This window comes from Syngnathoides biaculeatus, chromosome 6, assembly GCF_019802595.1.
Source record: "Syngnathoides biaculeatus isolate LvHL_M chromosome 6, ASM1980259v1, whole genome shotgun sequence".
Classification (NCBI taxonomy): Eukaryota; Metazoa; Chordata; class Actinopteri; order Syngnathiformes; family Syngnathidae; genus Syngnathoides; species Syngnathoides biaculeatus.
The window spans coordinates 20,108,295-20,122,112 of NC_084645.1; the positions used below are offsets into that span (position 1 = coordinate 20,108,295).

Here is a 13,818-nt window from a genome sequence, read left to right on the forward strand (position 1 = left end):
ATACCAAAACCGATATCCGTACCATCCATCTCAAGGTCCACGTACTAGTAGGCCAACCAAAATCCAGGTGCATATGAAGGATATGTAATGAATGACCGAAGACGTCGAGGCAGCTTCCACACTCACGCGCCGCATTTCAGCGCAAGGCCGAAGGTCAGCCAGACCAGACAGTCCGTTTTCTGGACTTAAGCGAGACTCTGAACCCCGAGCTCAGCTGAATCTTGGGAAGAAGTGGGGGGGGGAATGAAATCCACACCAGCAAAGTGGCTGCGGCGGTGGCTGCTGCCAAGAAAGCTGCGACACTTGTGTGCGCGGGCTCACTTGCTGTCCATGGTGCTGAATCTACACAAAAACAGGAGATACTCAATCTTGTTCAAAGTGGGACACACGCAGATTTTTAAGATTTGAGAGATCTCACATGTCATGGGGGAAAAAATGAAAAAAAAAAAAAAATCAGCACCCTTGTGACGCAGCATGTGCACGCAGACGCATGCTTGGTGTAGTACCGGGGCTGACCCGTGAGAGGCAGCGTGGCGACAGAGCTCATCGACACTGCGGGGAAATACGAAGAAGAAAGCGAGCACGGGAGGTGAAACTCGGCTAACTGCTAGCTCGTTTGGTAAGCTTGGCTGGCAACAAAACCGTCAAAAGCAAATCGAGCTTGAAAAACTTTTGGGGGATCTTGACTGACTTTTCAACCCAAGATGATCACGTACCGCCATCTTTGATCGCAATGGAAGGGAAATGTTTGTTCCAAAGTGTTTTTTGGAATCAACAAATAGGAGCAGTAAACACGCAGTCCCTGTTATTATTTATGTTTATTGTGTGAAAAGCTGCCATCACCGCGGGCGCTACGTAGCCCGCGCGCAGCTCACTATTCGGCATCGCCGACGTCCGCCGCGTGAAACACGCGTTGAGCGCGGACGAAGCCGTTTCAGGTCCCCACAGAGACGTCACGCGCACTGTTATGGAACACGAGAGACACTTCATCGATTATGCTTATTTTGGAAAATGTCAGGCTAGCGTTCGTTGACCTTTGTGAACCGCGCAAATCCGTCGGGTTATCGATCGGTATGGTCGGCGGCACGAAAATTCAAACGCGGGTGCAAAATCCACGAGCGACCATGTGCTGCAAAAGCCTTCATGCAAAAATGAGGAAGTTTGATTGACGCTGAGATATTGGTTGAACAATATTTACAGCGATGAACCAATTGATCTGATCCCCACCCAGTGAAAATTATTTGTTATATATCTGCTGCTTGAAAACGGCAAGTATGATCAAAAGCCCCTGAGAAATTGTTTGTTTTGTAGGTGCTACGCCATGAAAAAAAGATTTCCAGCTTCCGTTTTTGGAAGCCGGAGCACCCGGACAAAAGCCGGGCACCCAAATAAGATTCCAACGCCAAACATCTGAACTGTGAGGCAGACGTCCGCTGCGCCCTGGAATCATGAAAAAAAAAATTGAATTTGAGGGGAAAAAGAAAAAGCTATTGTCGCGCTTTTTGTGTAGAACGTTGAGGTTGACGGAATGCTGTGAGGGGTGTTATTATTCTGCAAGCCCCCCCCCCCCCACCCCCACCCCCCCAGGAGGATTTTGGAGATGCCGCCCATGCAGTGACAACAGAATGATGAGTTGAGCGCAGGAATTTCTGGGTGCAGATTGGACCACTCCTCCCTCCCTCCATCCACCGCCCCCCCCTCCCCCCCACACTCTCTTTCTCTCTGCCTCCCTCGCTCGCTCGCTCTCTCCCCTCTCAGGCTCGCCGGTGAGAAAGAGATGAGCAGAGAAGGGGGAGGGTGGTCTTGCAGTAGACGCCGAGGAACAAGACTTTATTGAGGAGTCGCTGCATCGGCGGAGTCGGGGGGGGGGAAAGCCCCTCGCCTTGCGGATGGTCGGAGAGGACTGACGGGGAGGGAAAAAAGAGGAAAAATAGCGCGCGGAAGGCAAAGAGGGACTTTGCGCCGCCGGCCGCTTTGTTGAACTTGTTGATGCGACATTGTGCCGTTGTCTTCGGGCGCGGGCGCGCGCCTGCGGCGAGGATGGACGGGAGGCGATACGACGAGTAGTCTCCTCCGAGGCTTCGGTTCGAGTCCCCGAGGAGGCGGTTTCGGGAGCAGCCTAACCCCCCCCCCCCCCCCAGGGTGAGTGGTGCTCCCCGCTTCAGCCAATCGCTTTGCCGCAAAGTGCGAGATGGGAACGCGTCTGGTTTGAGTGAGATTCTCGCGTCCCGCCGCTTTCCCCCGCACTGCGATAACCTCGCACGTGCGCCCGCCCCGACCCATTTCCAGGTCAGCATGGCAGCAGGTGTGGCGGCGTGGCTCCCGTTCGCCCGGGCGGCGGCCATCGGATGGATGCCGGTGGCCAGCGCCCCGATGCCGGCGCCCCCGCAGGACAAGCGCAAAAGCCGGGACGGGCTGATCGTGCTGAACGTGAGCGGGACCCGCTTCCAGACGTGGCGGACCACGCTGGAGCGCTACCCGGACACTCTGCTGGGCAGCACCGAGAAGGACTTCTTCTTCCACGAGGAGAGCCACGAGTACTTTTTCGACCGCGACCCGGACATCTTCAGGCACGTCCTGAATTTCTACCGCACGGGGAAGCTCCACTACCCGCGGCAGGAGTGCATCTCGGCCTACGACGAGGAGCTGGCGTTCTTCGGGATCATCCCCGAGATCATCGGCGACTGCTGCTACGAGGAGTACAAGGACCGGCGGCGCGAGAACGCCGAGCGGCTGCAGGACGACGACGAGATGGACGGCGGCAACGACGTGACGCCCGTCGACCTGACGGCCAGGGAGTACCTGTGGCGCGCCTTCGAGAACCCGCACACCAGCACCCTGGCGCTGGTCTTCTACTACGTGACCGGCTTCTTCATCGCCATTTCGGTCATGGCCAACGTGGTGGAGACGGTGCCGTGCGGGACGCTGCCCGACCGCGCCAAGGAGGTGTCGTGCGGCGACCGTTACGCGCTGGCCTTCTTCTGCCTGGACACGGCGTGCGTGATGATCTTCACCGTCGAGTACCTGCTGCGCCTCGTGGCGGCCCCCAGCCGCTACAAGTTCATGAAGAGCGTGATGAGCGTCATCGACGTGGTGGCCATCATGCCCTACTACATCGGCCTGGTCATGACCGACAACGACCAGGTGAGCGGCGCCTTCGTCACGCTGCGCGTCTTCCGGGTCTTCCGGATTTTCAAGTTCTCCCGCCACTCGGCGGGCCTGCGCATCCTGGGCTACACGCTGAAGAGTTGCGCCTCCGAGCTGGGCTTCCTGCTCTTCTCGCTCACCATGGCCATCATCATCTTCGCCACCGTCATGTTCTACGCCGAGAAGGGCTCCGCCGCCAGCAAGTTCACCAGCATCCCCGCCGCCTTTTGGTACACCATCGTCACCATGACGACGCTCGGGTAGGTCGCCGAGCTCCCGGGTCCGCTTACGTGACACCATTCGAACCCATTTGTGTTCTGCGCCGAGCTAAGTCGGAGGGGATCAAAGTTCCTTCAATTTGCATTTTACACTTCATACAGAGCAGATTTCTAGGATCAGAATTGCGAGCAGAATTCATAGGTAATATTCGCCGTTTATCAACCTCACGATACTTCGGCATTTTGCCTTTTGGCGGGGGCGGTTACCGTGACAACCGTCGGCCAGGTCACCGAACACCCTTCGGACTCCTTTTGGGTAGTGAAAGACAACCGACCGGCAGTCGGTGGGACTTTTTCCACTAGTTGAAATTTTTCCCCATACGCATACTTCCCGTAATTCAGATACGTGTCCGCGGTGGTTTGCCATTGAGAATGAGCGATGGGCCGTTTTTCGATGACCCCCGAGAGGCACTCGCGATTGACTCATCTGTGAACTCTGCCTAGCAACACGTGGCCGTGACCAGATGAAGCCGTCAAGCAATCCTCTTGATTTACGTCCCTGCCGTCGACCTTTCGGCAGCTAACGATACGTTGCATGCGGTGCTCTCCAAATACAAGAACGAATATCATTTCCGTTGACACCTTGATTGGAATTCAAACGACGTACGTCCAGCCGGCGAGCGTAATGCTTTTCATGTACAAAGTTCAAAGTTGATGCACGACGCATCAAAAGCACAAAGCTACATTTACAACCCGGACTAATGAATGTGTATTCATTATTCATTATTCCAGAAAGGCTTTTCTCTCCATTTCATAGCATTTCTCTTGGCTGGATTTTTTTTTTGTTGGATGTTTGAGTTTTCTTTTTTTTTTTTTTTTTTCGTCCGATCCGATTTCGTCTCCGTCAGTGTAATCTTCTCAGGGCCTTCGCAATCTGCGGTTCCGGCCGACGGACCTTCAACTCCACTTTGTTGCCTTGACTCGCGTTTGATTCCTTTCATGAGCGCGTAGCGCCTCTTAAATCATCTTTCCCCATTCAAATGAACCGGAATGCCATGAATTCGTTCCAGTCCGTCAGCCCTGGCCACCAGGTGGCGGCATAATACAGTCGTACAGTAACAAACGAAGAAGAGTTTCACACCCAAGATGCAGTAATGCCGTTTTTCGCAGAGAATGATTTGAATTACGCCATCTTGTGTGTCAGAGAACACAGCTGATAGGTGAAGCGTGAAGATTTTTTCTATCGTTAATTTATCCGATTGGTCGAAGGCGGTGGTTCCCAAAGTGGGGTCCACGGACCCCCAGGGGGTGGAAAACATCTTTCCAGGGGGTCCGTGATGTGAAGACAAAAAAACAAAATCGTCTGGAAGCGAATGAGGAATCATGAGAATTGCCCTTTCCGGTGTTGAACCACGTTTTGATTTATTGTGCAAAAATAAAAAGCAAGAGCACATAAGCCACTAAAATGTTGTATTTCTTTGGACCAGAATGGCATAGCTGGGTCCAGCGCTACATTATTGGCGAAAGTTGAGATTGGGGTTACCGGGCCCAGCTTGACTTTGGGAACCACCGGTCTAAGAAGGACTGCGGTGACGTCATTGGACACCTATCCATAAAGAGGATTATGCCTGTGATTACTGTTGTAATCATCTGCCTGTGTTGCTCAACCGTTAGTGTTCAAATAGCTAGATGCTACTTGTTAGGCCGTGTGTAGTGCTTTGCAATGTTAGCATTTAGCTTGCAAATATGGAGAATGCTTGTTTTGTATGATATCCAAACTGCTCCAGATGATAGTTTTTGGTACCATATTCACAGTCTTTACATCTGTGATGCGATAGCGGCGATATTAAGAGTCACGTGAGTCCCTACTGAAGCCCCCCCCCGTGCAACGCTCGCGTCTCGGGCTCTTCAGAAGGCTTGGCGGCGGCCTATTGATACCTCAGCAATTATATAGGATTCATGATGAAATAATTACACAGACAATGGCCATTCCCCTGCAGATGTACACTGAAAAAATATGGATCGGGGTCGCCCGTGATTGAACTGCAGTAAACACAAATTAATCACGTGTAACCGATGACGTCCAATGTTTGAATAAAGTCAATTTAAAAGACTTTTTTTTTTTTCTCTCCAATGCATACGACATGCACATGAATTTCCCCTGAAGTGATCATTAAAGTGTTATTTTATCTACACACACACACGACGCGACAACTGTCTGACTAAGACTCGGGTGCAGCGCCAGCGCCGCTATATTCTGAAGTGGCTTCACATAATTAAAGAGAGGAAGATGATTATTACACGCTCCTCATTTGGAAAGGAATTTGTGAACGTACGGACGGCCGGGCCGAGCCGGGCCGGGCCGAGCCGGGCCGGGCCGAGCCGGCCCTCCTTCTGGCGCCTGCGTGGGCAACTTAACATGATTGTTATTCACATCATGACTACTGTTGTCGTGCGCCATCGCCGTCTTTCCTCCCGGGTGCGACGCGCTTTCCGAGGTGCTGAAAACTTGTGACGCTGTTCAGACAGGCTGCCATCTGCTTTGTCCCTCCCCCCCCCACCCCGGTCCCTTTTCTTTCTTTCTTTTTATTTTTTTTTCTTACCTCCTGGAAACAATAAACCAGAAAGCGGGCTTTGACTGCCTGGAGCGTGATTGCTGGTTATGCAGTCGGGGGAATAATAATCAGATCATTGTTAGAAAATGACTTGTGTTTAAAAATATCTCTTCAGATAACTGCACTGTGTCTCCTCTGGGCTTGATGACACACCCAAAAAATATTATTATTATTATTATTTTTTTTTTTTTTGCTGAAGCAAAGCCAGGACTAACATTGCAAAATTGCCACAACCTGGTTTTTTTTTTTTTTTTTTTTTTTTTTTTTTGATTATCACGTTAGATCAGATCAGATAACAACTTCAAACTTTCCATTGTTAGTGCAAGCGATGCGTGTCTGATAAAACCGAGGTGAGTTTAAATATGCCACCGGGCGTATACTTAATTTTTGAAAAATACTGTACTCGCAGGACACTTTTAGGTACACCAGCGAAGTTGACTAAAACGATGAAATGCAAACTCCACACAGGCACAGATTGGAACTTCTAACCTAATTATCCATTTAGATTTATTTCACAATATTTTTCCATCAAAAAATATAGTGATGATCTCTAGAATGTGTTTTTGTTCACTTTTGGGGCCAAAGGGTGAGGGTTGTGGAACCAATTAATTAGATTGACATGATTTCCTATGGGAAACGCTGCTTCGCTTGCTGATGATTCCCAAAAAAATATGATTCCCATTTTCTACTTCTCTTCGTTCGACCAAACCAGACCTCGCTGTCGCACGAAAGTCCGCCGTCTTGTTGTGAACACATCACGGAACGCCATGAATGGGCTAACAGCTATTGGTAGAGCTTATTACAGGAATCACAAACAACACAAGTGACGGGTTTGTACAATCTCTCTGCGGTGTGGCAACAACCACGATGACTGGAGCTCACTTGCTGACCTTTGACTCTTCTTCTTGCCGTTCATGACGCAACATTTTATGCTGCGCTATAAAAACATTTTCAAATAAATATCTTCTTGTCTTTTTAACGCCACATAAAGTCGCCAGAAGTTAATACGCTAACCCCGTGAAAGGCGACGCGATCCGGAGCCTAATTTGTGGCACGCCGTCGCGGCGGCTCAGCTCAGCGCAGCCCAGCCCAGCCCAGCCCGACCTCGCGAGCGACTGCACAGATAAAAGACGACTCCCGCTTAAGCGAGTGCTTATCGATGAGGCGCAAAGGCGATATCGCCGCCTTCACCTCTTGGTCCCTTTTGCGTTTCTTTAGAGGCACTTGACAAAATATTTTCTGCACTCGTGAGGCAGACGTTTGCGCCACCGCGGCCCATTTGTGCATTTAAGGCCCTCGTACCGGTGCGCTCTTTGTCCTCTCGAGTAGGACAAATCACCGCACGGTAATAGTAAAACGACGGGTTGTACTAGTAACATTTATTTCCATGACGGGTGCCACTTTTGGCCAAAGTACTACAACCATGAGATATATATATATATATCAATGATACTCCCCCCCCCCCCACCACCACCACCACCACGCACACACGCACAAAATATTGCAAAATTTAATTCCAAGGTAAACTCGGTGTCTGTCGCAATACCAAGCTTGACCTGTGAGAGGCAGCATGGTGCCACACGGCATCCAAACTGATGGAAAATACAAAGAAGAAAGGCAAGAAGCGAGGCTCAACTTTGACCGTGACCGCTAAAGACGTCCCGGCTTCACTTTGTCGTTTTCACTGTCGTGACAGATTTGTGAAAGACGCTCGTCCATTTCCATTTGGATTTGTCGCAAAATCCAGTCAACTTTTTGCTCATTTTGGGACTGAATGATCGTGTCGGTGGCTTTGTCGAACTCAATGTTTGACATGATCCCACTTCAGGACTTCATATTGCACGGGTTTGACATTTGGAACTGCTTCCTGAGCAGAACGGGGGCAAATCACTCTTTACACACCACAGGAAAATTGCTCGAGATTATCTTAAAACATTTGAGAACCGGTCCCTTGCTTTCTTTGAGAAGAAAGAGGAAGAATGCTCAACTTTTTCAATGCCAGAAACTACAAAAGAGATCTTTGATGCCTACGTTGAATGGCTTTGGTTGCATTCAGAGTTATTTAGTAATATATTTGCCTCTTCCACTTCCACCACTCAAAGTTTGTTCTTGCTGTGCGCTCGAAAATTTTCCGCTAAAGCTCAAAATCCTCTTTCCGGGGTCTCTGCCACTTTTATTGCCAAATTTGGCACCATCTAAGTAAATCACGCGCAATATGTGCACTAGAGGCACGTGCAATCTGCGAGCGTGAGCACGCAATTTGGCTCCTGCCCTCCGAAATCCTGGCTAAGGTTCTGCTTGTCTCCTAAAATCCTGCAGCTGGCTTGATTGTCATCAGTGAGGCAAACACGTCGAGAGGCTCTCCAACAGCGAGCTTCAGATTGGAAATGTGGGAGTTATTCCGCTGGTCGGGCGGGGGCTCGATCCACCACCTGAACGAGGGTCTGATGTGACTGGAGCAGTCTTTGCAAATAAATGTAGTAAAAAAAAAAAACAAAAAGGCTGTCGGGAGGTGCCACCGGCAGAACCTTTTGAAAAGCTTTCGACGTCACTCTGATAGTCAACGATGCTTTGTGGCCGCCCGCTACGATCGCGATGCCTTTCCACTACATATACTTTCAATTTCCCTTCGCCACACCCCGTGCGAGTTAAGACAGTGGGGCGCATTCTCCCCCCCCCCCCCGCCGACGGCACATCGATTGTGCTTAAGGAGACGTGCGGGGGTTCCTGTTCCGAGGCACTTGGCGGGCGGCCCGGATGAAAAAGGGACCAGCGGAGAATCAATAGCGCCGCGCAGCTGCGTGCGGCGCTTCCGCTCTTTTAAAGCGCTCGCGGCCGCCAAACACGGGACAACACCGCTTCCTTGTCGGGCATCCGCGCAGCACAGAGGCTGGCCGTTGCCGTCATTTCCTTTTCGGGAAACATTTTACAGCCGTTTTCGTGCAAAGAATTCATCGGGCGGGGGGGGGCAAAAGTAAATATGTGCCACCGGGATTTGAATTTGAAATGCCGCAGAAAACAGAATCTGAATTTTGAAATGTTAGAGTGATCACATTTTTAATAGTAGCGTTGGCCTCACAGTTCTGTGGTCCCGGGTTCAATCCCGGGGGCCACCTGTGTGGAGTTTGCATGTTCTCGCCGTTCCTCCCACATCCCAAAAACGTGCAACATTAATCGGACACTCTAAATTGCCCCTTGGTGCGACTGTTGTCTGTCTCCATGTGCCCGTTGACAGCTGGGATAGGCTCCAGCACACCCGTGACCCTTGTCAGGATAAGCGGCAAAGAAAATGGACGGATTGATGTATTTCAGTGTAACTTTTCAATGTTAACAGTTCAACCGGCGACAATTGGCTGTCTGAAATTCACCGTCTGTGCCACCAGGCAGGGTTACTTCAGGTCGGAACCGAACAGACAATCGCAGTTACGCTTTCTTAGTCGTGTGACTAAGAAAGCGTAACTGCGAATATCAGACAGCGAAGTGTAGCCCGTCAAACTGTTAACATTGAAACGTTACACTGAAATACAACTATTGAAAATGTGATCACTTTACGTTTCAAATTCAAATGCCGGTGGCACATATTTTCTTCCATCGTGGGCATTTTCACTTGTGGTTAGGAAGTGAAGAAAGGGGTCCAAGCGGGATGGAAAAGAGTTGGCGGAAGGTGTCTGGTGTTCTATGTGACAGAAGAGTCTCCGCCAGGATGAAGGGAAAAGTTTAGAAAACAGCGGCGAGGTCGGCCACGATGGACGGATTAGAGACGGTGGCACTGAAGAGTCAACGGGAAGCGGAACTGGAGGACGTTGAGGTTCTCGCTCGGAGTGAGCAGCTCGGGTAGGATCGGAAACGAGCTGGTGAGAGGGACGGCCAAAGTCGGATGTGTTGGAGACACGGCTCGATCGAGAGAGCAGACTTCGATGGTTTGGACATGTCCAGAGGCGACAGAGTCTGAGGATGTTGGTAGGATGGATGGTAAGGATGGAGCTACCAAGGAAGAGAGAGCGAGAGAGAGGAAGACCAAAGAGAAGGTCGATGGATGTGGATGGATGGGAGGACATGAAGACTGGCCAGGCTTAGATGGAAAAAGGTGACACGCTGTGGCCACCCCGTACGGGACAAGCCGAAAGGAAAAGAAGAAGATTTTCACTTCCAACTTGACGAACAAACGTTGTAACTTTTTTGGCGTTATCACGGCCACTTTTGCCCACCCGAAACCCTCGATAAGTACCGGCTACGTACCAAGCAAAAGAGTAATAAAACCGAACAATAAAAATAAAATATACTAATTGGGTCTTTGGGGTGTGTTGCCTTTGAACGGAACGCATCACTGGATGATTTCAAAAATATTCCCACAGAGGAGATATATTCTTGCACTTCACGCACCAGCGGAATCAGATGTTTGCAGCGTGCGCTTGTTTTTTGGGTTTCTCTCCTCCGGACGGTCTCGGCGAATCGGCTGCGGAGGGACTTTTCGGGTGCCTCGGATCTTTTAAGTGATTTAAGGCGTAATGGAGTGCACTGCCGAGAGCAGCTGCGAAAACGGCGGAAATCAAGCGCAACCCGCAAGGGAGGCGGACGACGTGGGCAGAAGTGGCGGACGGACGCACATCCGCACACAAAAAAAACACACATTTTTGGAAATCAGCATATGGCGGTGGGTGAATTTCAAAGAGATACGATCAAATACGGCTATGCTTTCAAACAGCTCCTTCGATTCCAAAGTCCGGGAAATGCACGACGCACACGGTGAAATATTTCATGATTTCATTGTGCGTGTCATTTTGCCATCATAGCTTAGGGCAAACACACAAAAGTCATCATCTCTTAAATATTCGAGCATAACACGAGCCATCGAGAAACAGTGAAAATGGTTTTTAAAGTAGAAATCAAGCAAAAAAAATTTGCCCTCTGAAAAGTACTTTCCAAAGTCTTTCATGAAGATCTACAATCTGTCAGTATCGGAGTCAATTGACTTTCCTGCCATGTTCAAATTTATTAAGATCTACCCCCCCCCCCCCCCCCGCAGTATTATACAGCGTCATCCTTCAATCGACTTTTTTTGTTGTTTGACTTTGGGCAAAACTGTAGCGGGGAACTCAAGAGACAACAAAGCAGCACCTTGGCTAATAGTGACGAGTTTTTCCTCAAAGAGGCTTGTAGCTCTTTATCGCCACTCGCAGGTGAAGTTTTGTCACGAACATGGCAGAACATGACAAGTTTACTGTCAAAGTAAATATAATAAATATTAATGTGGCACTTTTGTCCACCACAATGCACTTTTCATTCATGTGTCGCATCCTGAGAGAGCAGTAAAAACACTTAGAACACTCTCACATAAGCTGCTGTCAGCCACAGCTCTCACTCACACGCAGGCTCACCCGTGTCACATGACCTCCTAGCAGAACCCGCCCCTTAAAGGTACACCCACGTGCACGGACGCTACAATACGTACTTTATTCTTGCTTCTATTCTTGATGGTTTCAAACACGATGTGTAAAAAAAAAATGTTGATGGGATTTGTGTTGCAATCATGTTGAAAGAAAATCAGAATTTGTACGAGGGCTTCTCAGGGCACCCCCTCCCCCTACCACCAGCTGTCCGTCCGTCACGCCCCCCCCACAAGGTCCGGACGACCTCATTTTCTCGTCCTTCTCGGGCTCGACGTTTGCGTTAAAGCGCGTGAACGTCAACGGGAACAGCGATGCGGCTCGTTGCACGTGAAGCCGCAAAGGGGCCGGCTCATTTCCACGAGAAGTACGCGAGGCCCGAAAGGTCAAAAGGTTAGGTAGGCGCTCGGCGCACAGCCAACGCACATTAATTATGACAAGGAGCTAGGCGGGACATATCCCAAGTCTTTAATCTTGAAGAATGTTCTTTGTGTCTCATATTGGGTTATGTTATGCGCGGCAGACGCGACATCTTGAATAAACGTCGATACGATTGAGTTCACTTGCAGGGGAAGCCAGTCCACTCCACGCAAAACCATTTGGAATGGGGAAAAAAAAAGAAAAACTCAATTCAACGCCGACAAAAGGAGAGCGAATATAGAAATACATAAAGTACAGTAGAGCAGTTTACTGTGATTTGACGCCATCGCACTCGCAAATCTGCACAGTCGAGCACGGAAAATCACCTGCGTGGAATTTGTTACGAGTTGAAATTCATACACATCGAAAGACGCCGCTTATTTTGTGAAGTCTTGACCAATGTTCCCTCTGAGCTGCGCCACTGCGCAATTGCGCACTCTCAGCGGACATGAAAACCGACCCAGCGCAGTGAACCACAGTCTGATGTCACCCGGGAGCTGCTGCTCAGCCTACTTCTACTTCCTAGTTTACCTGACACCGCCCCCCTCTGCTCTTAAAGGGGTGCATTCACGATTCCATACAGAACACAACTTTATATCTGCGGCCATGACCAACCACACCTGTACATTTTTCAAATGTGAGTGACTGGTATTCATCTCTTACACCCTGCAAAAATACACAATTTTTTGTTGCTAAAAATGAAGAACAGCATTGTATTGAATAAAGACAAAAGAGAATGTGCAGGGGCGGGCGTGGCCTAGCGGGTGAAATCTTGACTGATTAGTCTACGTGTGAGCATCCAGGTGTGAGATGAGGCTTGCAGCAGCTCCTTGCGAGTATTTTTTTTTACTGCGACAAAATGCATGGATTCTCTCTGTGCCCGCATGCCAAGGCATGACAATGCCACCATTGCTCAATTTTTTTCACTTCACCCGAGCGACATCTGAAGCTTGTTCAGAAAAAGCAAAAATTTTCAAATCCTCAAATTGGAACGGTTTTGCTCATCTTTTTGTCGGCCATTTCCTGCCACGGCAAACAAATCGCCAAGTGCTCTTTGGATTCCATAATCACCGAGCGAGTCTCGTAAATCTGGATGATTATGGCAATCGTTTGGGTTGTCGTTGTTTATGCAACAAACATTACAAAGTCACTGAAGACCTTTGACGGCTCCCGTTTGTCCGCGTTGCAGCTCCGCCCACCAAATTTCAGAAAAAAGGTTCGCCGAGCGAGGCTCACGCGGTCCTCGGGCGGGATTTATGGCAGGTTAGCACACGCGGGGGGGGGGGGGGGGGGTCACTGCGGGGCCCATAAAGTCACGTGAGCTCGTCTGACATGCCGACCCCGATGTAAAGTTGGGACTTGTAGACGATCTGCACTTGGGAGATAACAAATGCGTTCCTGACGAGACGCCGCTTGTGGCTTGAGGAGTTGCGGCGCCCCCTGACAGCCGGTGTGAAAAGTTCACCCCCCCCACCACTGCCCCCACTGAGCACTCCAGTCAAATCCGGTGGTGTGAAGTAACTAAGTCCAAATGAGTGTTCCTGTCGTGAAGTCGATTCATCTCCTCCGTCTGACGTGTTCGCTTCGGCCGTTAAATACAGACACAAATGAAGAAGAATTTGCATCTTCCATGAAAATAGATGAAAGCGCTCGGCATGGTGTACAGTACGTTTGGCCCACTATGAAAAACAGCGAGCAAGTGACGCGCCCCCCCCCCCCACCGCGGGGGCTTTACTGGGCACGGGAGGCGAGGCTAATACCAGCCGGGTAAAATGGACCTGCGGTGACGGGCGACTTCTGGACAACAGCCCGGTGGTCGGATGCGCTCAGTGCGAGATTCCTTCTGCGAATCGCCGGGAAATGGCGGCGTGGTCGGGGGGACAGGACGCCGACTAATAAATAAGAACAGGGGAAGGCTTTTTGCTTCGACTGAATAGAAGGACATCTTCAGATTTACTGCATCTCAATTACAACAGTTCATCAATTCCTTCAAAATCATCGCTATCAAATTCATTGAAAAATATTCTTTCA

General features: G+C 49.9%; 1 protein-coding gene across 3 annotated transcripts in view; it reads left to right on the top strand.

The window, feature by feature from the left end:
* Nucleotides 1-547: 547 nt before the first annotated feature.
* Nucleotides 548-13,818, top strand: part of LOC133502338 (potassium voltage-gated channel subfamily D member 2-like) — a 54,056-nt gene continuing 40,785 nt past the window's right edge. For 2 of the 3 annotated variants that reach the window (XM_061823010.1, XM_061823008.1), the window contains exon 1: nucleotides 569-3,407. In XM_061823010.1, coding sequence (XP_061678994.1) covers nucleotides 2,296-3,407 — 1,112 coding nt within the window. In that variant the 5' untranslated portion in view covers nucleotides 569-2,295. Of the gene's footprint in view, nucleotides 3,408-13,818 lie in introns of all 3 variants that reach the window. The other variant, XM_061823009.1, reaches the window with a different exon arrangement.